Raw genomic sequence first — 27,267 nt, 5'->3', positions numbered from 1 at the left:
GATGTTTTGCATTCTGTTATGCACTCCTCTTTGTGGTCCCCTCAAATTGATCAAGTACCCTTTCCCTCCATCCCCTGCACCATTGCTCCCCCTCCACCCACCTTCTCCACCACACCCTCCTCTCACAAATTGGAGCTGGGCCTCCCCGAACCCTCATCCTCCCCGGTCGGCTCCGGATCACACCCCTACCATCTCAGACCCCGGGCTCGATCCAGATTGCTTGGTCTGGGATCATCCCCTGGACGATACCGCAAGCCAAAGAGGGGTAGACCATCTAAAATCAACTCGGCCATACAAAATGTTGTTGCTGATGTCGCGAAGGGGCGACAGTATACCATTGAACGGGCACTTAGAGCAATTGAACCCCTGACTTGTGGTTCCCCATGATCTGGCTCTCCTACAATTGCAGGGGACTAGCCAACCCCAAAAAAAGTTTGGCCCTGAAAAGACTTATGTATGAATCAAGATGTGATATAATATTCCTTCAGGAAACCTTATGCACATCTGAGGTGGCGGTGCGAAGCCTACAGGCTCTTCACCCAGGCTGGATATTCCATGGATTGGATGCTAGTGGCCGATCTGGTGGTCTGGCCATTGGCATAAATCCAAGAAAAAGCAGGCCTCTCTCCATATGGGGGGGCAGAGGCTTCCTCGGCATGGACATCTTCATGGGCGAATTGGGTTTCCCTATCAGGATTATTAACATATATGGCCCCAACCAAAATAGGCTATCATTCTGGCAAAACTTTCTGAATGGCAATCACATTACACAGAATACAGTGCTGGGGGGCGATTTCAATTTCTCCCTGGGGGTTGGAGAATCCTGGGGACATCATGCTCAGATTGATCCTATCGCGGATCAAATGAATATGTTAATTGATGCACATAGACTTGTGGATATCCCTATGAATAAGAAGCTCCCAACTTGGCACAATCAGCGTACTGGTGAGGCAGCTCTGGGGCGGCGTTTAGACAGATTTATGATGCATGAGGATCTGATTCCTTTGTTTCCCCTATATAGACAATGGGTCAGCACAGGTGGTCTTTCTGATCATCATCCGATTCTACTACAGGTCAGCGATAAAAAAATAAAGCCCCGCTCCCCTTTCAAATTCTTTGCTGGATTCCTAAAAGAGCCGGATTACATTAATATGGTCTCGGAATTCTGGGCATCACAACCCCCCTGAGAGAGCAGCGGAAAGCGGTGGATTTTTGTGATAGACTAAATAAGCTAAAGAAACTGACTGAGACCTGGGCGAGGAGAAAGCGTCTCAGCGATGAACAGATGCTTAATGATACTGAAGCACAGATAGCTCTATTGACAGACGAAAAAGGGACTGGCTACCTAACTGATGCCTCGAAATCATTACTGAACCAGCTGCTTGGGCAAAAAACAAAGATTCTACAAGAAAAGGAGGAGCTGTGGAGGCTTAAAAGCAGAGCCATTTGGCTCAAAGCTGGAGACAGTAATACCAAATACTTCCATAACCTTGCAAATGGTAGAAAGGCATCAAACACTATTTGGAACTGCCAAGTGAACCGGATGGTTGGGCTTCCACGCATCAGCAACTTGCCAAATTGGGGGTCTTACATTTTAAGCATCAATTCACTGCTCCGAATGACATCAATCTACCTGACATCATCAATCTTGCAGGTCATTTTCCTAGCTTTGTGGGTCAGGAGGATATTGAAGATCTCATTCAACCGGTTACCAAACAGGAGTTGGAAAGCACCCTCAAATGGTTCAAGAAAGATAAGAGTCCGGGGCCGGACGGATGGCCAGTGGAGTTCTATCTTGCCTTCTATGATCTGCTGGGCGAGGACTTATTGGAGGTCATTGAGGAGAGCCGGAGCACAGGGCACATCCATCCCCCTATGAACTACACCTTCATTGCCCTGATACCCAAAACAGATGACCCTACATCCTTCAATGACTTCCGTCCTATTTCATTATGTAATTGCCTCTACAAAATTATTGCTAAAATCATTGCAAACCGCATAAAACCTATTCTGTCCTCACATATCTCTGCTGAACAGTTTGCCTTCCTCCAAAATCGCCACATCCAAGAGGCTATTGGCACTGCCCAGGAAGCCTTACATTCCATAAAGCATAAGAACCTCAAAGGCATATCTCTAAAGATCGACCTTGCAAAGGCTTTTGACAAGGTAAACTGGCTCTATTTGAAGATGATTCTCACACATTTGGGCTTCCCCCACATTCTCATAAACTGGATAATGGGTTGCATATCTTCTGTCTCCTTTGCTATCCTCATCAATGGCTCGGCCTCTGCTCGCTTCAACATCAACAGAGGAATCAGACAAGGCTGCCCTCTTTCCCCACTCCTCTTTCTTATTGTTATGGAAGGGCTTAGTAGGCTCATAGCAACAGCAAAAAGGAATGGAGACTTCAGTGGACTCAAAATCACTGAGCAGTACTATCTCACTCATCTACTGTTTGTTGATGACATCCTAATCTTCTTGAATGGAAGTGTCCGGGACTCCATTGCACTAAATGATATTCTTCAACTCTTTTGTAAGGCTACGGGAATGGTGATCAATAGGGAGAAATCTACCAGGTCCACGGCGGGGTGCACATATCAGGAATCTCAGCTGGCGACTCAGCATTTCCCCTTCTTGGAAATCAATTTGCTGGATGGAATCAAATATCTTGGCTTTAGACTAAGGCCGGATGGGTACAAAATAGAGCACTGGTCTTGGCTCATCAACAAAATAGAAAAAAGGATAAATTGCTGGCATCATCGTCTTCTATCTAAAGCAGGTAGACTTCTGCTGATCAAATCTGTTCTTGAGGCTACCCCAGTATACTGGATGTCCCTCACATGGATCCCAAAGGGCATTCTCCAAAAAATTCAACAAATATGCAACAGATTCCTTTGGAATGGAAACAAAAAAGGGAAGATATTTGCCTGGACGAGATGGTCATTGGTCACTACACCAAAGAGATGGGGAGGGTGGGGACTAAAAGCTCTTTCGGAATTTGCACAAGCGTTGACAGCCAAGCAGGGCTGGTCACTACTCAAACAGAACAGTCTTTGGGCGGAAGTTATACACCAGAAGTATATTTGGCCCTCAAACATCATCGACTGGATCCGTAGACCCCATTGGAACCGACAAGGCATATCTGCGATCTGGAAGGCCACTCTAAATGCTATGCCTCTCATTAGAGACAATCTTTTATGGCGTATTGGTAATGGCTCTCAAGTCCGCATAGGCTTAGATCCTTGGCCTGGCTCTGGGAATGCGCACATACTGCCGGAAGGGCTGGTTCGATATCTTAACAACAGGGGCATTAAATACCTTGCGCAGATTGGAGATCAGCAACATTCTTCCATCTTCTCACAGGCATGGATAACAGACCGACAGTGGCAACTGACAGATGAATGGAACTCTAATTGGAAAGATTACATACAGGCACTAACAGAATCGCACATCAGACTAAAAGAGGAAGGGGATGAGTTAATCTGGGCGGCTGCCAAATCTGGTAATTATGCGCCGAAGATCGGCTACTACAAGCTGATCGAGGCAAAGAACCCCGACTTGCATAAAAGCTGGTGGTCAGCTCTCTGGCACCTTCAAGCTCAACCAAGAACTCGACTTCTCATGTGGAACATTCTTGCAGATAAATTACCTACTGGATCCAACCTCAGGAAAAGAGCATTTGCTGGACCAACATGGTGTGTCCTTTGCAGAAAAGAGGAAGAAACATCTCTACATCTATTTCTTACCTGCGAGGTCACAAAGGATCTATGGAACCAGGTCACTCAGGCTCTCAATATAAATACAGCTTGGCAGGGGGAAGATATACCTACGGCCTGGGAACAGTGGTGGACCGCAGTGGCTTCAGAAAAGTCCAGGAACTTACCGCTTTTGGTGTCCTGGTACATCTGGAATAGGCAGAATGCAATCATCTTTGAGGACTGCATTGCAAATTGGAACCTTCTCCCACCTTCCATATGCGCGGCATATACGGAGATCCCCTTTGAAAATAAACAGAACACCCCTAAGAACATTATGCCAGAAATCATAAACAAGGATATGCCGTGGGCATATTTTGATGGGGCAGCTCCGAGACAAGGCTGTGGGGGGGGCATACTATTTCATCTATCAGACTCACACTATTTTCACCTGAGAATGGGACTTGGTCCGGGCACAAACAACCATGCTGAACTAATTACACTGAGACATCTCCTCTATTTTGCTTTGTTCAAAAACTGTCGGCAACTACAAATTTTTGGGGACTCTAAGATTGTGATTGATTGGGCAAACAACAAATCCATCTGTCATGCATATTCATTGAAACATATCTTGGAAGAATTTTTTTTTTCAAAACACATTTTGACCAGATCACTGTTTCTCACATTTACAGGGAAAGAAATTCAACTGCTGACCGGCTCTCGAAAGAAGCGGCGAATCATCCTCTAGGAGATTGGCTGATCGAGGAATACAAACCAGATGGGATGCACAAATTTTTCCATCGTCCATATATTGATGGCCTCCCACAGGGTGGCAATGCCCCCATCTAATTTTTTGCTCTACTATGATATTTATTGTATATAACAGACACAGCTCAGAAGTTCTTATTGCACCTGTATAGCGGATATACTTTTACAGAATTGTTTGTTTTTGTTTCGAGACATTGCACTTTCTCTGAGGGATACAGAACCACCGTATCTCTGTGGGTACTTTGATGTAATTTTGTTTTCTGAACAGTGGTGAAAACCACACTACAGCATATGCCAATGGCATCAACAGCATGTAATTTCTTTTAATAGAAATTATGATTTCTCTTTCTTCGGAAAAAAAAAGAAATAGGTAGTATAGGATAAATTTAGTATTAAAAATAATTAATTAAAATTTAATATATTAAATTTTAATTAAATTAATTAATTAAATATATAAAATTTAATGGAATTAAAATTTAATTATTATTTAGATTATTTAGATTAATAGTTAGTTAATTAATAAATAGTTTATTAAATAATTGATTTAATTCATAATTAACAATTAAATTAGAATTAATTATTAGTTAATTAGAATTCTAATTTAGGATTAAATTTTTAATTGAAAATTCTGATTTTTAGCCCAGCAACAGAAATTCCAGAATTGTGCCAGATTTGACTCATCAACTTTGGAAGCTCATAGAATGAGTTTTACTTGGCCAAATGAGGCCCAGGATGGCTCATTGGAAAGATAAAATCAAAGAGAACATTTCTGAGGAGGTTTCACTAACAGATTTGGTCATTTATTGGGTCAAAAATCAAACAGAAGATCAAGCTACGAATTTTAAACAAAATCAATTTTCTGAGTTTTATTTTCTGCATTTTCATTTGTCCAAGCCTCTTCTAAATGCAGATCTATTCGTCAATAATATCCTTGGCCAATCAAACCATCCCAGACATCAATAGAAAGCTTACATTTTATTTTCAATTATTTATTTAATTGTATTTGATTGGATTTGTTTTAAATGCCAGCAATGACATTTTGATTTTATTGTTGCATTTTAATTTATTTTGATTTCTTCTTGCAGGAAAACAGTAGAAGAGATATGGAGAAAAAGATCTCAATCAATAAAAATACTCCAGCAATTAAACATTGAAATTTTGAGCAAATAAAATTGAATTGAACAGATTTCTCTTCAACAAACTTTCCTCTCAAGAATTCCTTTGTGGATATTATAAATAGCAGATTGCAGAATGTAATAAGGGGCTGCTCTCCTCTGCAATTCTAGAATTCTAAAAGCACTTTTGTAATAGGGATTTAGAGTTGTAGGTGGGAGGAGTGGAATCTCAGATCTGGAGATTATTGAGGTTTTTCTTCTACATTCTGAGTTATGTATAATGAACAAAGTTTGCACTATTGTAGCTCTAGTTTTGAAAGCAGAAGCTCAAGCATTGTAAAGGACTATTAGAGACCGGAGCTGGAGAAATGGATTTAATAAATTGGTATTTCGAATACTATTATTTCAAATGCTGATTTCATTTTTGATGACAGGAATGTCTCAATTTACTTTTATATTTGTACGCTTTTGTCGGTATGGGTAAGTTGCCTCTATTTTATGTTGTTATTTATCTCTGCTCTTATGCGCTGAATTCTGATTTCTGAGCAACTATTTACTCAGAAATATGTCTTATAAAACTGATTTATTAAATAGTAATGTGTTGTGAACTATTTCCACATATTATTGTTTAATTATTGGATTTACTGATTTGATAATCAATATCATTTTTGTGAATTACTTCCTGAGTGTTGTTGGTTTATTATTTCAATTAAGAGGTCTCAATAGGATGTGTTTTGGTATCCATAATGTCAGTTAATTGAACTACTTCATTAACTTGATATTCTTTATAAACAAGACATATTTAAATCCCAATACTTTAAATATCTTGCTCTTGGTTGGGTTAAATCTATATCTGCCTAATTAAGATAGGATTAAAATTAGTTTATTTTTGCTTGCATCTAAGAATAAGTTTGCATTTAGACTAAGTTCGACATTCTTTTAAGTCCTTTTCTCAAAGAAGCAAAATTTTAGTTATGGCTTGGCTGAACCCAAATCAGCTTAAGGGTCATTATCTTGCTTGATCAGCAAGAAGAAATGATCTGGTATCCCTGTCTATTGGTAGTTAAAGACACATAATAAACCAATAGTGATAGGGAGAAGGTAACTGGACCTAATTAAACCAGTCGAAGCCACCACACCAAACGGAAAAATAGCTTCTTTAAGGTCCAAACCAGGTGGTTATCCCCCATTGTTGTTGCAGCGATTTTCAAGGCATCAACAAGACATTCAAACAAAATCTTTACGAGGCAGTCTTAATTCTAGCTGGGTGTCCTCATCAAGTTCGGAACCTCAAGTCATGTATTAAAGTTGCCATGAATTTTGTATCGCCTGAAAATTTAGAGCAATGTATTCAGTTGACTAAAGAGTTCTCCTTGCTGCCCAAGAATCATAAGGCGAAAGAAGACAAGTTAGAGGTGAAGAAGATGATTCTCCATGCAATCAAGTCCACCTCACAAGAGCTCGACAGTTTGACCTCAGCCATGGAGGACAGAAAGAAGGGAAAGGATCTAGCATTGTAGAGAATGTGAACACAATCTTCTTGTTGTTATGTTTCTCATCCTATGAGGGTGATTTTTTCATGTTTTTCCTTAATATTTTTCCACGAAGAACATTGTTGGGTCTTCAAATTGTCATTCATTTCCATTACACTTTCACTATTATGTCCATTATATCACCTCCATTTCACTACGATGTGACTACATTCATTTCACTTTCATTATCATTAGGTCATATTTATGTTTTTCCAAATTTTATTAATTCTTAGCCTTTTTAAGTGAATTTATGATTAAAAATTAGACAATAATGTTCATATGCTTATACCTAACAAGTGGGTTGAGATTGTTGACATGTGTAGGTCAAAAGGAGGCTTATATAAGACCTTTATGTGGCACCCTAAGGCCAAATTCGAATTTGAGTGGAGAGGATCATGGGATCATGAGGATATGTGTCACATCTCCTATTTGTATTGAAACTCTAAGAAGACATGTGTCTTATCATTTCCTATTTTGATTAGGACTCTAGAGGTAGAGGGAGAGATTCATGGACTCTCATTAATGAGATGACTTCTCATCTTTTTGTATAAATAGGAGATCTCTCTCCTTCATTTGTTAGCTTTTTAGTCTTAGCTTTTGTAGCTTGGAGCTTGTAGTTTTTCCTTGATGGCTTTAGAAGGCTTTGGAGAGCTTTGTTGAACTTTGTAACTTTGAAGAATTTGAATAAAGCTTTGATGTTCTCAACATGGAAGGAGATGTGAAGTAGATGTCATGGAACATATTAGAATGTAAGGTAGAGTAGATTTTGTTTTGTAGTTTTGCTTTGATTTCATTCAAGTATGTCATTTTATTGCTTTCAAGTTTGATAGTTTAGATTTTCCATTCATGCAATTTTAATTCATGCAAGTGTGTTCAACTGGTTGATTGTAGATTTATCTAACTGTGTAATCTATGCTTAACAAAATAGTCCAAGGAAGTATTTCCCAATTAGTGATTGGAGCATTAGAGCACGCAGTAGATTAGTTTTTCTTTACATGTTTCTTGTATTTGCTTATTAGAATAGTCACTCATTACATAAATGGATATTTCCAGAGCCTTTAGCTGATGGTTTATTCTCAGACTAATTGGCAAAATATTGAGTTTATGAATGAGATTTCTTGTTGTCTAATGCCTTTTCCTTCTTAGTGTAGTCAATCATGATATAAACAAATATTTCTGGAGCTTTTCGTTGATGGTTTATTCTCAGACTAATTGGCGAAATATTAAGTTTATGAATGAGATTTTCTTGTTGTTCAGTGCTTTTTCTTTCTTAATATAGTCACTCATGTTATAAGCAAATATTTCTGGAGCCTTTAGTTGATGAATTCAAGCTAATTGGTGAAGTGTTATGTTTATAAATGAGTTTACTTGCTGTTCATTAGTGTAGAGTTAGATAGTTTAATGTGATTCTCTCATGCTATAAGCTAATATTTCCAGAGCCTTTAGTTGATGACTGATTTTCAATCTAATTGGCAAAGTGTTATGTTTATGGATGAGATCATTGGCTGATCATTAGTTTAAAATCAGTTTCAAGTTTTATTTTTGCCTTTAGTTTAATTGCAATAGTTTTATTTTTGCTTTCTTGAATTTCATTTAGTTGTTATCATTTTTGCTTTCATTTCATAGACATTTTGTCGGCTTAGATTAATCTAACTGTTCAAAGTTTTGATTTGTTTCATTTTTTCCTTTCTTTAGAAATTAGATTCTAACATTAGAATTCATTAGATTTAATTGCCCATTAACATTTAGAGATTTCACCTAGAAGCATAGCTTTTCTTTTTTAGATTAATTTCCTTAAGCATAAGAAACAAAACCCCCCGAAACAACATAAACTATGAAACAACGAAGTAAGAAAATGGTTAACTAAGCACATATGGCGCACTACACTTCATCAGTTTACGATACCCGGATTGATAATTTATGTAGAGCAATTTAAAACGTTAAATTGATTAGACATTTTGGCGTCATTGCCGGGAAAGTGTAATTATGAGACCTTATTTCTTACATCAAAAAAAAAAAAAAAAATAATTTCTTGAGTATGCACTCCTCCTGCACTTTGTGTGATCTGGAGGATCAGAAAAAGAATTTTTATGTTAAAAAAAAAAAAGGACAAAATAAACTTCATCATTTCATTTGATTCAATAATAATAATAATAATAATAATAAAAGAAAAAATCTAACTGCTTTGATAGGTTCAGTTGTCCAAGATTCACTGGTTATGGTTTGTAGTGACCCTCAAAACACTGTGTCATGTTTTAATAAGATTTTCCAAATTCGCTGCGGAATGTAGCCCTTTTCCGCAGCTAACTGTGAATTCTGCAGCTATTTCCAAGGTTTAGTAGGTTACAGGCATCCAATGAAGAAACCGACCACATGGGCATCTCCGGAATCGTCCCGACATGGATCCTATCCTAGTCACCCAACCCAGATCGATAAAAAGACCAGCTTAAGACCTCAGTCAAAGTCCTGTTTTTAAAAAATCTGCATTCCTGTTCAAGCTTTGGCCTTGAAACGAACCTGCAAAAACATTAAAAAAAAAAAAAACCTGCAATAGCCTCCTCTAGTTGTTTGCCTGACTCTTGTAATCAGCAGCAGCAGGCCAATGTTAGTGAAAATCTTCAACACTCATTAAAAAAAAAGGCGATTCTGTATAAAAATGTCGAGGATGGATCCTTTATTAATCATATGGGTATGAATCTATCTGCCCTCTGCAAATTTTCTGGCATTGATGCAGAACTGCAAGAGACAGGCAATTGTTAGTTTATGGGAATCTATCCAAAACTTGATCCAATCGTCCCTCCTTGCATAGTTCAGTGATGTCCACACCATAAGATTCATTTTCGTTTTCTGTCGTGAGGCAAGCAACGTTGCACATGGCAAACCCAAACATATGTGTTTTGAAGTACGATTTCTTTAGTATGTTGCTGGGATAAAACAAAGGTCTGAGATCTGAGGTTTAGATCACCATTCATTTGCTTTCTCTGTGCTGAAAATTGCAAATCAAACCAAAAAGCCGAATGCAGCAATTCATAAAAATGCAGAACAGTAAAAACGTTAATCCACAAAAACGCAAAAAAAAAACGTCAAACTTCAACTGCACGATCCAGCCAAATGAAGATGAATTTGGGAAAAATAAAACATGGGTTTTTTCGGCAACATGGTCAATTAGATAACTCAGAAATCATTTTAAGAAATTTGCAGCGATTTGGGAGAATTTTTCAGTTCTTTGAAGCCCATTTTTGCATGCCGCGAGAGAGAAAAACAGAAATTGAATTGATGAACAGTCTGTTGTTTACACCACGCCTCAATCTTGTGTGTTGGCATTCCATTTTTGTTTACGCCACGCTTTAATCTTGTGTGTTGACATTCCATTTTTGTTTTTGCCACGCCTCAATCTTGTGTGCTGGCATTCAATTTTGTTACGCCATGCCTCTTACTGACGGTCTCTCCCCGTGACCTGTACATCAGTTTATGGTTGATTACAATCCAAAATCACACGACTCTTCTCTTGAATTATTTCCACGTTGCAGAGATTGGATCAGGTCCGGCTGTGTTGTTCCATTTTTAACTCAGACTTCGTTATGCCACTCCACCACGTCTCCCGCCATGCCTCACGACTTAAATACCTTCGATATGTAACCCATACTTCATTATGCCAAGGTGGATGCCATGATCTATTAGGTTGAATGTGCGGATAAAGAAAGATTTGCAGATGCCTTAATTCTTTTGTTTTAACCTTTCAATCGTAGACGGGGTACGGTTGCCTGGTTTTTATTCAACCAAACGCTGTGACTGCCCCCAGTGCTTAAGAAAGGCCGGGTCACACCATTGTCAATCTGAAGGGACAACTTCGATTCAAAAGAATCAGGCATTCAGAGGGGATATTTGACGCAATTTCTATTGTTTGGTAGTCTATACAGTTGCAGGAAATGATGATAATTTGTGTTGCAATGGTTGGTCTGCAGAATAATCCTCTGTACATACAAAAATTCAACACTGATGGTTGGCTGTCTTTTAGCTGCGGAATGCAGCCCTGTTCTGCAGCTAACCGGCAATTCCGCAGCCATTTTTATACTTTTGTAGGTTACAGGTGTCGAGAGACGAAACGAGCCACATGGGTAGCTAGGAAAATGTCAGTACATGGATGGTGTCCTATCCATTTGATCCAAGTTGATGAAAAAGACCCTGGTCAAAGGGAAGTCAAGGTGTGTGTTATCACTAAGTCGCCACACTAAGTCGTCGCATGTCAAGTAAAAAACAATTTTGAATCAATGAAATGAATAAGTTATTTGCTCACTTTTCTGAAGGTATTGATTAATTTTGGACTGATGATGAAACATGAATAACTAACTTTCTGTTTAAGATTTTTAGCTACAGAAACTATATTCCAATTCCGCAGTTGTTCTCCAATTCCGCAGTTGTTCTAATTCCTTAGCTAAACATCAATTTGCAGTTGAAAAACCTCACTGTTCAAAACAGCCTAATTTTCTCATACAAAATCATATTTTAATGATTCAAATGTCATTGGAAAGATCTCGACAAGATCTACACAATGAGAAATCCATCACTAGAGTTTGAAACAGTAAATAATGAAATAAATCGCTGAAAAGATACAACAGTTAACTTGAGACACTAATTCCAAAGCAGGTATAAATTCTTTTGATTTTCCTTTGAGAACTTGTTTCATTAATACAAATTCTTAGTTTTGTGTGTAAATATCATAACTAGAGAGATTGACCACCTTTCTCCTTTGATAATCTTACATTCCATTGTAGAAGAAGTATTAGTTTTTTTGTAGGTTCCAGGAGGAAGGACAAATCACTACAAGTGAATAGTGTCTCTCTTAAGAGACCAATTTGTTTCATAAGAAGATGATTAGCAACAAAGAGGAAATATGCTAATGCAAAATCAGATCCAAACACTTGCAAAACTTTCAGATACTATTGTCTCCATCACATCCATACTTCATAATAAACCATTCACCTCATTTCCCTTCATATTTTCCATTTACATTCACATACACTTTCCGTTACTTTTTTTTTCCACTCATAACCCACAAATAAAAGCAAGAGACTCATTTACATGCTTATTGCCCATTGCCATTTCTACTCTCCACTGTCATCTTCCATTTTCATCTTCCCTTTCCTATCATTTTCATTTCGCAAATAAGCCCTGCTTCAATGCAAATTATTGAGTCCATAGTCCTTTGAGTCTAAGTTCCTTGCAAAAACACCTTAAGGCTTGCATGCCTTAATGGCAAGTCCTCATGCCGACAAACAATGGGAATACATTATTGTCCCTTGTTTATTGGATCTTCTAGGTGACTTGACATCGGCAAATGTATTCGTACCTAGCAAGATGTGTTTGGGCATCTTGACTCTCATTGTCATCAATGGTGAGAGTTCTCGTGTTGACTAGTGGCATCCATTAATGGCTACTAAATCAACAATTTCCTGCTATGTTCGACAACAGAACATTTCTTCACATAGTAGGAATTGTGCCAATGAGTTTTGAAGACATGAAAACTATTCTTTTCATCATTTTGGAGCAGATTTAACAAGTTTTAGTAGAAGCAATAAAAAGTCATCTTGACGCTTTTATCCATGACTCTTTTTGTCCAGCCACTTGAAGAAGATTATGATCAGAATTTTGAAGCCACCACACATACAACTCATCCATTTCAAAGGGTAAGTTAAGGTACGTCATTTTCTAACTTTTGTCCATAGAATTCCATGAAAAGCCAGAATGATAATTGTTGGAAAAACATTTCTCTTCCTTATTTCATAAAATTGCCAATATCATCAGTTTGGGGGGGTGGGGGGCGAATTCATATTCATAAATTTCCATGTTCATATCATATTCAGAAGCCCACATACTTCCAAAATATATTAACTATTACATTGTTATTATGAGCATACAATGGATTTTTCAAAAATGCTTAAAGGATAATTGGATACAAACACAATCATGGTTGTCACACAAGAACCAACCATGATGCGATCCAATAAAGATATATTTTGCAGCAAAAATCAAATTATCATTATGCAAAGTTCAAAGATCAAAATAAAACGCAACAACAAAATATGGTTGTGACACAAGAACCAACCATGTTGCAATTCAAGTAAAACACTTTGCAGAAGTATGAAGTTATCAAATGATACCATGCAAAGTTAAGCCAAAGCTCAAGGATCAAAAGAATTAATGTAATATATATTGCATGAGGACATGCAATAGCTTCAGTTGGGGGGTATGTTGGGTCTTGAAATTGTCATTCATTTCCATTACACTTTCACTATTATGTCCATTATATCACCTCCATTTCACTACCATGTCACTACATTCATTTCACTTTCATTATCATTGGGTCACATTTATGTTTTTCCAAACTTTGTTAATTCTTAGCCTTTTTAAATGAATTTGTGGTTAAAAATTAGAAAATAATGTGCATATTCTTATACCTAACAAGTGGGTTGAGATTGTTGACATGTGTAGGTCAAAAGGAGGCTTCTAGAAGACCTTTATGTGGCACCCTAAGGCCAAATTCGAATTTGAGTGGAGAGGATCATGGGATCATGAGGATATGTGTCACATCTCCTATTTGTATTGAAACTCTAAGAAGACATGTGTCTTATCATTTCTTATTTTGATTAGGACTCTAGAGGTAGAGGGAGAGATTCATGGACTCTCATTAATGAGATGACTTCTCATTTTTTGTATAAATAAGAGATCTCTCTCCTTCATTTGTTAGCTTTTTAGTCTTAGCTTTTGTAGCTTGGAGCTTGTAATTTTTTCTTGATGGCTTTGGAAAGCTTTGGAGAGCTTTGTTGTACTTTGTAATTTTTAAGAATTTGAATAAAACTTTGATGTTCTCAACATGGAAGGAGATGTGAAGTAGATGTCATGGAGCATATTAGAATGTAAGGTAGAGTAGATTTTGTTTTATAGTTTTGCTTTGATTTCATTCAAGTATGTCATTTTATTGCTTTCAAGTTTGATAGTTTAAATTTTCCATTCATGCAATTTTAGTTCATGCAAATGTGTTCAACCGGTTGATTGTAGATTTATCTAACTATGTAATCTATGCTTAACAAAATAGTCCAAGGAAGTATTTCCCAATTGGTGATTGGAGCATTAGAGTACGTAATAGATTAGTTTTTCTTTACATGTTTCTTGTATTTGCTTATTAGATTAGTCACTCATTACATAAATGGATATTTCTGGAGCCTTTAGCTGATGGTTTATTCTCAGACTAATTAGCGAAATATTGAGTTTATGAATGAGATTTCTTGTTGTTTAATGCCTTTTCCTTCTTAGTGTAGTCACTCATGATATAAACAAATATTTCCGGAGCCTTTCGCTGATGGTTTATTATCAAACTAATTGGCGAAATATTGAGTTTATGAATGAGATTTTTTTGTTGTTCAGTACATTTTATTTCTTAATATAGTCACTCATGTTATAAGCAAATATTTCTGGAGCCTTTAGTTGATGAATTCAAGCTAGTTGGCGAAGTGTTATGTTTATAAATGAGTTTACTTGTTGTTCATTAGTGTAGAGTTAGATAGTTTAATGTCATTCTCTCATGCTATAAGCTAATATTTCTGGAGCCTTTAGTTGATGATTGATTTTCAAGCTAATTGGCGAAGTGTTATGTTTATGTATGAGATTACTGGCTGATCATTAGTTTAAAATCAGTTTCAAGTTTTATTTTTGCCTTTAGTTTAATTGCAGTAGTTTTATTTTTGCTTTCTTGGATTTCATTTAGCTGTTATCATTTTTGCTTTCATTTCATAGACATTTTTCCGGCTTAGATTAATCTAACTGTTCAAAGTTTTGATTTGTTTCATTTTCTCCTTTATTTAGAAATTAGATTCTAACATTAGAAGTCATTAGATTTAATTGTCCATTAACATTTAGAGATTTCACCCAGAAGCATAGCTTTTCTTTCTTAGATTAATTTTCTTAAGCATAATAAACAAAACCCCCCAAAACAACATAAACTGTAAAACAACGAAGTAAGAAAATGGTTAACTAAGCACATATGGTGCACCACACTTCATCAGTTTATGATACCCGGATTGATAATTTATGTAGAGAAATTAAGACGTTAAATTGACTAGACAAGCATGATAATTCTATTGTATCTTGTGATTTATTTTATTTTCAAATAATATTTGTTAAACAGAGGCGTGAGGAATGCACCTCAGTTTTTTGAAAATGTTTTTTCTTTATTAAGTTTATTATTAAATAGAAGTGTGAGGGAATGCACCTCAGTTTTTAAATGTTTATTCTTAATAAGTTGGAAAAATATACGTTCGTTCTATTTTTAAATGATTTGTTTTGGAGTGAAAAGATATTGCAGAGACTTAGCTTTTATTTGAACATATTTTTAATTATCGGTAAGCTATATGAATGTGTTCTAATATCAACTTAATAGTAGCAAGTTCATTCTAGCGTAAAGATTCTTAATTCCAATGTAAACTGTATAAATATTATGTGACAGTCCTCTGCAAACAATGCAGAAATTCTACTGCATCAATCATGGTTCACAACTGCTTATGTTTATTTTTTCTAAGTTGGAAAAATATTTAGAATCTGTTAAAACTATTTTATTCATCATCAACTAACTATTATTATAGGATCAATGGAAGAATCTATTATTGTAATGCCAGGGAGCTTCTTCTTATAGAAGAACTAACAATATAGTTTATCATCAACTAACTATCATTGCAGGAACAATGGCAGAAGCTATGGTTGAAGCTATGAGTTTCTTCTGATGTCATTGTCCTGTGACAGGCCTCTGCAAACAATGTAGAATACTACCATATGACTCCAGATTTTTCATTGCTTATTATGTTTATTTTCTGTACTTTGGAAAGTTTTGTTAATTTTTTTAAGATAGGGTTAGAATCAGTTGGAACTATGTTAACAATACACTCACTATTATTGCAGGCACTATGGCAGAAAACTAACTATTATTGCAAGCACTATGGCAGAAAACTAACTACTATTGCAGTCACAATGGCAGACTATTATTATTACTACCAAGGAATGTTGTCTACAGATTTTCTTTGGTAAAGGCCAGATTTCTTTGATAAGTGCGTTTTTTTTAAACCACCTCGTCACTAATACCATTTCGATGTCTGTATCAGCTTTACTAATGAATTGAAGATCCTATTATCGTTTAAATTTTGTTGATCAATAGGACCTACGTTGTTTGCGAATTCCTTATCAGCAGCACAGGTAGACATTGGGGCACGCTATCATTGAATTTAAGATTTCAAGCAACTAGTGGCTAATATATCATGTTGTTGATATCAAAAACAATGGTTTTAAATGTGGACATAATCCTTTTTTATTTCTTTGGGATTCTGTTTAAATCAAGCTTTATGCGGGTAGACATAGTTATCTTCTATACATACACGCATTGGAAACGTGAATCTATCATTTGGCTATGAATCTGAATTAGTAGAGAGGTGCAACACAGATTTCTACGAAAGGTGACCAGCTTCAAAAGAGTTTACATCACAGTTACCAAGTTCGACCGTACTGGGAAAAAAAATTCACAAATTCGTCGATTCGGTTCGGTTCGATACGGTGAATAATTCGCCCAATTCGAATTCAGTACGGTCTCCACCGGCAAGCTTGGTCTATTCGTCCACTTTCTCGCAGCCCCGTGTACATTTCATTCTGTGCACATATTATATAAGATATACCTGAGTATATAAGGCAGTGACGAAAGGTTTCAATGGCATGTTATTTGCATCATTACCAACAATATGATGAAGAATCCACTAAAGAATGGCATGGCAGGAACTAAATAGCCCAGAACTCATAGGGACAAACAGGCAGTTGGTATCAAGCAAATATTTTCCATAAGCTTTTTTGAAGTGGTTTTGGGTAAACGAATAGAGGTATTCAATATATTCAATATTTTTATAAGCTTTTTTGAAGTGGTTTTGGGTAAACGAATAGAGGTATTCAATATATTCAATATTTTTATAGACTTAAGAAACCAGGGAGCTATCATTTATATGGCAGGTATGCCGAATGCAATGCATCCTTGTTATAAGTAGGGACTCAAAGCATCCACGTGATACACAAAATGAGGCTTAGTTAATGTTGTTCAACTTTTTCTTAATGCAGGTTTCAATCTGGCCTTTTCTTTCAATGGAATAGTCAGAGTAATGTGGGGTTCAAAGCGATTAGGAGAAGATATTCACCATTTATAGGGTTGAGTTTGTTGTTAATATTAGAGAAAGGTATGCCTTTTTTCTTGGGGTGTTGTTAATCTATGGAATGGAGAGTTACATTTATTTAGATTAATATTTAAAGTTAAAGAATTTAAATTAAGTTTTGATTATAAGATGAAAAAAAATGATTTCATGAACTTCTTGTGAATTTTTTATTATATTATGGTTGAAACTATTTACTATAGAGGGTTTATTTTTTGTTTTCATATATTCAATTGCTAATTCAAAATGAGGATGAATGGTTGAAGGGATTTTTATAACTAACGAATTGGCTTATTAAAAAATTTTGTTTTGTTTTTTTGTGTTTTTGTTTTTGTTTTGTTTTTTTGTGTTTTTGTTTTTGTTTTGTTTTGTTTTTTTTTTTGTTTTTTTTAATGGTAGTAAGTCATTATTTTTAATATTTTTAATTAAGCAGAATTTTTTTTATGCTGAGGCTTTGTCTCATGATATTGTTTATAGATTCGTTGACCTCCACATTATATAGATTCATTAGCCTCCATGATTATATTTCTAGATTCACTTTCTCCTCACTTGGCCGGTGAAAACATTGCTCCTTCCTGTGATCCTTTCCTGCCGATGCCCTCCTCCGATCCTTCCCTGTCGTTGCTCGCCTCTGAAAAGTACTCGAATTTGGGGAGTTTTACGCCAGTCAAGTTGTCTTTCTTGGCCTTGACCCTGATCGTGGCTGAGTCCATGTTCTCCCTCATGATGTGCTTGATATTTTCCCCTGCGGTGTAAAGAGTATCCACCAACACACCGTAGACGAATGACACAAATCCATCCAGAAATTGGTAGCAACGGTTGCCAAGCTATGGCCCCGAGAATCTGATGGCACCAAGGTGGTGTTCCATAACTGTAAGGCATCATTCTGGTTTTGATGCTATCTGACTCGGTATCCTTTTCATAACCATACAACTTACCAAATACAAAAACTGAAGGTTTTAAGGTTGAAAGGAGTGTTGATAGAAGCACTTTGGTTGGAGTAGATGGCGTAACTATCGCCTTGGAAAGCAGGATCCCCTTGCATTTCATTTCAATATATTGTAACAAATTTCTAATACAGAGATGCTTCGGGTATAAAGAGAAGTCAAATCTGAAGTAATAGAAGGTTCTGAAATCCTCCAGTGCATGATCTCAGATTTCTCTGTCATCGATGAAGGAAGCTCGACCAAAAGCACATCAGAATTATCACTCTCGGGCGTTCTGAGGATATGTTGATTTTGGTCATTAGCATTGCCAGATGGAATTAGATGTACATGGGGAGTGTTCCCTACAACAATGATTCGGTAACTATTTGTTGAAGGGACATGTAGCACGAGATTGTAGCGTTGAACATTAGATGCAGCTTTGACTGTGGTAGTGGATTTTGGACTTCCTGTGAAGGAGGTGAATATTGGTACTACATTTGAGGGTGGAGGTGTGATCCTCTGAATTCCCTTGTTGATTGATATAGGCATCATATCCTCTTATTTGTTGCTTGAGAATATGTGCATATGAGTATATGTGGTTATTTTAAATATCGTAATGAGTTGTGTTATAAAGCTCCAGTATGCGGTATGGTTATTACCTAGTGATGTTGTCATGATGTTTCACTTTTGAGAAGGACATTCATTGTAAATACTACAACTAGCTATGTTATAAAGCTCCATGGGTTGTATGTTTTGTTTTAGCAATATCTCTGAGGTCTTGGTGTGGTCTAACACAGAGGATGGTGTTCCCCAAGGGGGAGGGTTTTGTAACAACCCTGGTGAATATTCCATGTAATAAAAGTTAATAAAGGAAAAATAAGATCACGGGTAAGGGACACTTATTCCAAACTGAATGCTGGAAAAAGATATCCTAGTGGGCATCACTAGATGTGTGTTTTTGGCTAAGAAAAATTAGCAAAGGCTAAGACAAAGGCGTTAAAGGCATTTTGGCTCATTTATTTATGAAACAAAGGAAATTTGGAGAAAAGTAAGGTAAAAGGTCACAGGTTGCATGTGAGGAGGAAATTGAAGGAAAATAATGGAAAATGAAGAAAATAGAGGTCTCATTAATAAAATGGATTTTGAGAATCAATGGGTAGGCTTTGTCAGTGTTAAGCTCTTGGTTAGTTCAAGTTTGGAGTTCTCTCATTATTCTCTCTCTCTCTTACTCTTGGTCACTTAGATTTTTCTTGGAGCACTCTAGCTTTGGATCAATGAAGGAAAAGCAAGCAAACGGAAAGGAAGGAAAGCGAGGAACAAGGAAGAAGAGAAGGATCAGGAAGCTTCAGCAGGTATACTTGCAGGTAACATATTGCATGTGTGATTTCCTAGCTAGTTTGGACATGCATGGCTTTGCATGTTGGTGTATGGTTCTCTTGTTGTCAATGGCATGATTTTGTCAAGTTATGACAATGGTTTTCAACCTAGCCTTGCATTTTTCTGGATGCCATGGTGTTGGGATGTTTATTTCGGTTTTGAGCTTTGGTTTTCCGGATGGATTTCGGAATCTGGGGTGGAGGTGGTCTCAAGTTTCATTCCCAAAGGCCTAGGAATCTCTTGACTGGTTTTGGCGGGATACACGATAAAGCCTGAGGGAGAAATCTCGGTTTAGGGCCTAGTGATCCGGGTTTGGATTGCAGTAAAGCCTGAGAGACTGGTGTCGGTTTGGGGCCTAGCGATCTAGGATTGGATTGCGGTAAAGCCTGAGAGATAAGGAGATGGAAAATTCATCAAGGATAGTGATGGATTTCGGATGGTATTCCAGTGTCGATTCGGTTGTGATAAGAGCACTAGTTTTGGTGTGATCACGATTTGATGAGGGTGAAGGTGGTTTAACCTCTAGATTACCTTGGTTGTTCTTGGATTGGTTGTTCTTTGAGATCCCACATTCATGCTTGGAATATGGCACAGGGGTGACTGGCTGAAAGAAATATTTGGTTCAACCATGTCTACAGTCAGGTGGTACATGGAAGTCCCAGACCTGGTCAGATTTTCCTATGATTTTTTTTTTCTCTGTAAAGACTAATTCTATTAAAAGGAAGAATGATACAATAAGAAGTTACAGTCAAGAGAGACAAGAACACAGGCTGCCGGAAAGGATAGGATATCCACCTCGGCCCCTAGAAAGAAAAGAGAAGAAAGCTGCGCATAGCAAGAAGAGACACGAAGAACAGAGGAGAAAGAGCAGAACAGAGGATTCTACCCAACATGTGTAGAATCATCTATTCGGCACTTTTTTCATTTCTTTTTACCAACTTTGATCCAGTCAAGAGGACTTTGCTGAGCCGGCATGATTTGCAGATTGGGCTGTGCTGACGGGGAGGACTCCTTATCTGAATCCGAGGGGGAGGATTCATGATTCCTTTTCTGTGAGATTGGTGGGACAGACAAATCCTCAAGATCGGCCAAGGGAGGGTCCTCTGCTAGCTTTGCTTCCATTCCTTCCTCAACCTGTTCCTCTTCATCTGAGCTGAAATCAAAGTCGTCCATGGGGGGAGGATCATGAGGCTTCCAGCTCTTGGATTTCTGCTTAGGACTGACTTTCTTCTTTTGGGCAGGTGTCGTCGGACAAGAGCCCTTAAGGTGCCCTGTGTGATGGTAGTTATGGTAGCGAAAGGCTGTGTTCTCATAGTCCAGGATCTGAGTCCAATGGAAGTCTCCAATTTTGAGATTGATCTGGTCAGGGAGACCTTTGCTCATGTCTATTTCTGCACAGATTCTGGCAAAGGTGTAAATTCCTTTTTCCCCTCTAGAGACGTCTGTGTCTAGAAAGCGGCCTAGAGTATTTCCGATCCCTTGGAAAACTGCGAAATTCCATAGATGCACTGGGAGATTTGGAAGCCTGACCCAGATGGGGACCTTGGTGATGACTGCTGTAGTGGGATCGAAATCTGGGAACCAGGGGGTGAGGAATAAACCTGCTAATCCCCAGAACCATGGGCCTGCAGTTAAAGATTTCTGGTAGTCCTCATCTAGAACGAAGACTACTATGAAGAAGCCCTTTGAGCATAATAGTACCTTGCAATTGTTGGTCCAGTTGGAGTGAATCCATTGGAAAAGGTCAGCAGTGCTCAGCCATAGCCCATTGAACCTACAAATAATGGCTTGTTCTGCAAACGTTTGGGTTTGCTCATCCAGCGATGGGTGCATGATTTCAATAGAGGGGGTTTCCTCAAGTTTGTCCACCAGAAAAGGCTTGGGTGCCTGAACCGGTGGAGCTATCTTCTTAGGCATCTGAGCATGGACAGCGTCTTTATATGAAAACGCCTTAGCAGAGGAGGACTGTCCAACAGCTCCCCCTCTCAAGCGAAGAGTAAGAGTAATGGATGCATTTCTCTTAATGCTATAAAAAGACAGGGGAATAGGATCCTCAAGTTGTTTACCTTCATAGATAAGTCGTTGTGCTGCAGAGGGTATCCCTGACTTGAGATCCAGAGCATTCTTGAGGTCCTGCACTAGATCCGACGAGTTCACCCAATGTAGCTGAGTTTTGCCGGAGATAAGCTTGATCTGGATCTGGAACGCTGCAGAAGGATCAGGGTTCTGCTTTCCTTTGCAGATCCAAGTCGAGAGGGGGCTGGAGCATTGAAGGGCCTTCTTCCCCTGTACTTGCCGTAGAGGTTTGTGAGGAGAAGAGGAGAGGGTCCTAAGACCATTGAATCTATCAATGCAATCCACCCAGAAGAGCTTCCAGACGATCCGTCTAGGTAGATCCAGGACACGTAAAATAATCTGAAGATCTAGAACAGAGAAATCACTGTTTTGGGGGGACAGAGAGGGCAAAGGAAGGAATGAGCAGCCTTCCAGAGTAGAGACTTTCTTCCCAGGAGCCTCCGCCTGAGGAGAGATGATAGAATAATCTGCGCGCTCGTCCTTTTCCTCTGCGAATGCATTCAGATGGAGGCGGCTGGAATGAAATGCGGCAGCCGAGATCCAAGATCTGGCAGACGCAGTGCCGGGAGCAGAGCAAAAGAGGGAAACCTGCGAATCAGAAAAGAAAAGAGAAAGGAAATGATCCCGTAATCCTGGACTGAAGCGCGCAACAGCTGCCTCGACAGGGCATACCAGAGGCCTGACGACGGCCGAGGGCGAGGCAGCGGTGGCTGTGAGGTTAGGGTTCATCTTCGGCACAGTCGTTTCGCTCCGGGCTGTGCTGGAGCTATGTTAATTTTCCCTCTCCAGATGTTAGAATATTCAGATTTTCCTATGATTAATGTAAGCTAAGTTCTCTTAATTTTTCACCTATTAATATGTGGATTTGATGGTTTTCATATCTCCGATATTTACATGGTTTAATCTTGGTTATATGCATGGTTATATGACTGGTTCATGTCATGGATATCTCATGTTTTTACCTGTAAATGAATGGATAAGGCATCTATGGCCTAATAGATGATAATGCAGCAAATAACATGAGAGAACAATGTTTTATGGTGAACCTCAGATAAGTATGAGTCCCTTATGCTCAGATCTATTATTTACACTTGTAGGTCGCATATTCACTAAGTGTTTGACAAAATGTCTGTCATCGTTAGGCTTGGTTAGGTCAAGCCCTTGATCAAGTTTTGTGTTAGAGGCTTTGCCTTGGTTTCATTTATTATCTTGGAAAGTCTCATCAATTTCTAGGCATTGGTTTGGAAACTAACCTTGAAAAGTGGTTTAAATCTCGCAGTCTCTAGCACAAAACTACCTGAAAAAGACTATAGTCTCTCCCTTGCAGGCACTGTGGGAGTGACTATAGGTTTCCAGTCGCATGAATGCCTTGTCACAAGAGTGACTATGGGTTGAATTCATTGAAATTATAGGTTAACTCAGGGGTTGGGCACCTGGAGTGGTGGATTAGCTCCTGGGGGTCTTGAAGCACCTGAGGGAGGTTTGTAAGGTCTTGTTTTGATGACTCCATTTCCTTAAGCTTACCTAGGAGGTTGAGTCTTATCATAGTGGAATATTGTCGCATATTTATTCCGACTGGCCAGTAGCTTGAGTAGATGTGGGAGGAGGGTGTTACATATTACAATTGCTAGGTCAATATGATTTCAACTTGCAAGTGAATAACCTATCTCTATTCTCACTAAGAAGCTCTGACCCAAACTTAGTCAATTTTTGTATTTGCTTGAGCCCCTATTTCCTTTCACAATTCCTGAGGAAATTGGCCCCCTATTATTTAGGAATTTCCTCCAAAATTATTGTGCAATTCCCAAGGTTGATCATCTGACTACATACAACACGTGTACAATCAAGACTAGTTTGTAACTGACGTTACACTACCTTGAAATCTCCACCACAGCTAGGGAACTTGAATTATCTGCATGCACTAGTTATTTTGTGTTGATTTATCAGTTAACTGGGTAACCACTGAGTTATACTGAAGTCCCACTGCACAATTGAACTTCCACTAGTTCCTCCAATAGTTAGAACTAATTTAACTGAAAACGACTTGAAATCATTGACCTTGATTACTACAAATTAGAAATCACACATGCTTAATTGAACTCCAACTCCTCTAACTCAAATTTACTCTGTAAACTGAGTGACACAATCCATGTCACACAATTTAACTGCATCCAAGTTGTACGCTGATGTAGAAATTTGAATTTTCTCAATTTTACCAAGGAAAAATCAAATTGAGACATTCTTGTTGCATTTTTCAACAATGACATGGAACATGGAGGACACAGAAATATGTGTCCGACAGGAGACACGGTGAACCTAGAAATATTACATGAAAGACACATTGTAAGTGTCACCATGTCTCTTATTGAACACTCATATTTCTATGTCTTGTCTCAGCATGTCATGTGACTTTAGGGCATAGGTAAACATTATGCACCTCACAACAATGCAATAAATGTTGTATAGTTCATGATATGCATCATTGGACCTAAAGGTTTTTAGATCTAATGATATATTTTCTAACTTGTACACAATTTATCTCATTGTCATAAGGTGCATATTGTTTTCGTGTGTGTGTGTGTGTGTGTGTTGTCAATCAGGTCTAACTCACATGGTTGGCAAGAATGAATGTGCAAGACTTATGTTACAAACTAAAAGTTGTATACATGAGTGAAAAATCATTAAGGAAATTATGGAAAAATCATTACCACTAATATTAACCTATCATAAATCAAATAACTTGTGTTTTTATAATTAATCGAGATTAATTTGAAATGCACTTGTTGACACCTAAGCTTTAGGATTAGAAAAATCCATGTAAATATTGTAAATATAAAAATAAAAGAAATTGGAAGATGAAGAGACATTGGGAGATGAAATCCAATAGCCTCAGTCTCCTTGTATATATCCATACTTTATCTTAATGCAAAAACACAAATTGATTCGTGGATTTATCCTCCTCGCTTGAAATGGTATCAAAGCTAGCCCCCAAAATTAGTTTTTTTCCCTAGTAATTCCCTTCTACAATTTATTGCAGTTCTGCGATCTACCATTTTTGCCATTTCTCTGCGTACTATTTTTTTTAAAATTTCACTACCTCTCTTCCTGCCTAGTGTGGATTATTTGCATACTATCACTCTTTTGGAGTCTAGTGACCAATACCTACTGCTCTCCCTTCAGCTTTTTCCTGTCCGAACTGGTTCCTACTACGACCAAGACTACTAATAGTGCCACCAAGAACACTGACGTGGTGTGTATGTTGGACTATGACCGAACTATGGTTGTTGCACTGAACTTTGCGTTGCATTCTCTTGTGTGTGTTATAGCATTATTTGTTGCATAGTAAATATTATGATGTTGTGTGCGTTGAAATGTACGTTGACTCTCTTTTTTATGAAGACGGAATGGTATTTTTAGATGGTGGATAATCATTACATCAATGGTGTGATATATACATATACCAAGGGCCATGAAGTTAATTTTTTTTTAAATATCATGATATATGGTATAATGGATTTTAGAAAAAAAAAGAAGTTCGTGGCATACATAGATAAGTAAGTAATGAATGCATTATGGTTCATGGAAACGTAAATTATGAAACCAATATTTTAAATGAGCACATGTTGCGATGTGATGACATATAAATTTGTCGAGTGATTTTTAAAGAGGTATATATATCGTATGGAATGAATATATATATAAAGTAGTGATATATTATGGTGGTGTGATTATTCATATGCATAGCCAGAGTGAAGGTTTTTTTGTTTTCTTTTTCTTTTTTCTTTTTTCTTTTTTTTTTATAAAGATTAGATAGATTTTTTTGAGAATGCACTCACTTATCTATATAGTTGGAGTGGTTCTCTTCGAAAAAGAGAATTGCCATGAGTGGTCCAAGAAAATCAATAACACCTTGATTTTCAATGAGTTGTGGAAAGGAGTTTGTGAAGGAGAAGGAGACAATGCACCTGAAAAGCCCACTTCAGACAAGGAACTTTCCATTTGGGAAAACAAGAATAGCAAGGCCTATGCTTTGATTGTAGCATCAGTAAATGAAGAGGTGAGTCGTCATATTTCACCATTTTCAAATGCTTTTGAAGCTTTAAATAAGTTGAAGGAATTATATGACTCACACTTTGAGCTTGACATTGTTCAATTGATTATCAAGTTATTCAATCTTGAGTTAAAAATTGATGACGCTCTTACCTTAGTATCAGAAATAAGATCCATTATGCATGACATAAAATCCACTGGTGTTGAAATAGATGTTCCTCTCACTGCTTATGTCAAGGCACTATATCCCACTTATTCACATTATCTTGAGTCATTGCAAGAAAGTGGCAAACTTAAAGAGATTTCCTTTGACTCCCTTGAGAAGAAGTTTGTTGAAAGAGAGAAGGCTTTTGGAAAGAATACAACTTCTCAGTATTCTGATGACGTTGTGTGCTTTGCATAGAAAGAGAAGAATCATTCACATGATTCTTCTAGAGGAAGAGGTGGCTGAAGAGAAAGAGGAAGGAAGAATTTTTAGAGGCAGGGGCGTTAGACATTTCCAAGGAAAAAGGTCTGATCTTCATTGTATATGAAACAATAGAAATGGACATAATGCTTCCACATGTAAGCCACCTTGGGAGAAAATCGAGCAGGAAATAAATGAAGGAAAAGGTAAAACACTTGGTAAAGGGAAGGGAAAAACACTTGAATCCACTCATTATATTGTGGCACATAGAAATATTGGAGTAACTGAAGACTTATTTAACGCTTCGCTTTCTTCATGGAAAAATGCTTGGTTGTTTGATTCAAGAGCAACTTGCCACATGAATTTAAGAAGAGATTTATTTGAAGAATTGATTGACAATGTTGATGGAGTAGTCTACTTTGTATAAAAGTCAAAATTCAAGCCATTAGGGCTTGGCACCATCAGGCTCAAACTGCTTGGTATTCTAGAATTTCTTCTACATGATGTTCTATACCTCCCATAGTTGAGGAGAAACTTGTTGTATTTGCTCCACATCTATCAGCAAGGACACTCCATTCATATATTTGATGGCAAGGTTAAGGTAAAAAAAGCATCAGATCACTCACTTGTCATCACTGGGATAGAGTATGAAAGACTATTGAAGTTGCAAGAAACCTCTGCTCATGCACAAAACTTTTCATATAATTCTCACTATGATGAAGGTACACTTCTATCAAGTCTTTTATGGCATGCTAGATTTGGACACTTGAACTATGACAACCTTCATTTGTTGAAGAAAAATGATGTCACTGGTTTGCCTACAAATCCTGGGGTTGATTATGAGGATACCTTTTCCCCCACTACAAAATGGGCTATCATCTAGACACTCTTTGCCTTGGCATCTCAGAACCGTTGGAAAGTCCATCAAATGGATGTAAAAAATGCTTAGGAAGGGGTTGATTATGAGGAGACATTTTCTCCAACTACAAAATGGGCTATCATCTATACACTATTTTCCTTGGCATCTCAGAAGCGTTGGAAAGTCCATCAAACGGATGTGAAAACTGCTTTCTTGAATGGAGACCTA

General features: G+C 37.6%; 1 protein-coding gene across 1 annotated transcript; it reads left to right on the top strand.

Moving 5' to 3' along the window:
• The first annotated feature begins 452 nt into the window (after positions 1-452).
• LOC149215139 (uncharacterized) lies at positions 453-4,709 on the top strand. The gene is made up of 4 exons (XM_089389631.1): positions 453-1,073; positions 1,504-2,779; positions 2,915-4,099; positions 4,582-4,709. The coding sequence occupies exons 1-4, from the start codon at positions 453-455 to the stop codon at positions 4,707-4,709; spliced, it is 3,210 nt and encodes a 1,069-aa protein (XP_089245757.1).
• The last annotated feature ends 22,558 nt before the right edge of the window (positions 4,710-27,267 follow it).

Source organism: Pinus tabuliformis, chromosome 1_1 (assembly GCF_031772625.1).
Source record: "Pinus tabuliformis cultivar Carrire ecotype Pingquan chromosome 1_1, CPIR1, whole genome shotgun sequence".
Taxonomy (NCBI): Eukaryota; Viridiplantae; Streptophyta; class Pinopsida; order Pinales; family Pinaceae; genus Pinus; species Pinus tabuliformis.
Note: the sequence above shows the minus strand (reverse complement) of the source record. Positions and strands in the feature narration are given on the sequence as shown.

Bases quoted from the DNA above. Each gene is read 5' to 3' on its own strand.
- LOC149215139 (XM_089389631.1), top strand. From the start codon at position 453: ATGTATGAATCAAGATGTGATATAATATTCCTTCAGGAAACCTTATGC. The intron at 1,074-1,503 runs GTCAGCGATAAA...TGCAAATGGTAG, and splicing joins ATCATCCGATTCTACTACAG to AAAGGCATCAAACACTATTT. The intron at 4,100-4,581 runs GTGGGGGGGGCA...TGTATATAACAG, and splicing joins GGCAGCTCCGAGACAAGGCT to ACACAGCTCAGAAGTTCTTA.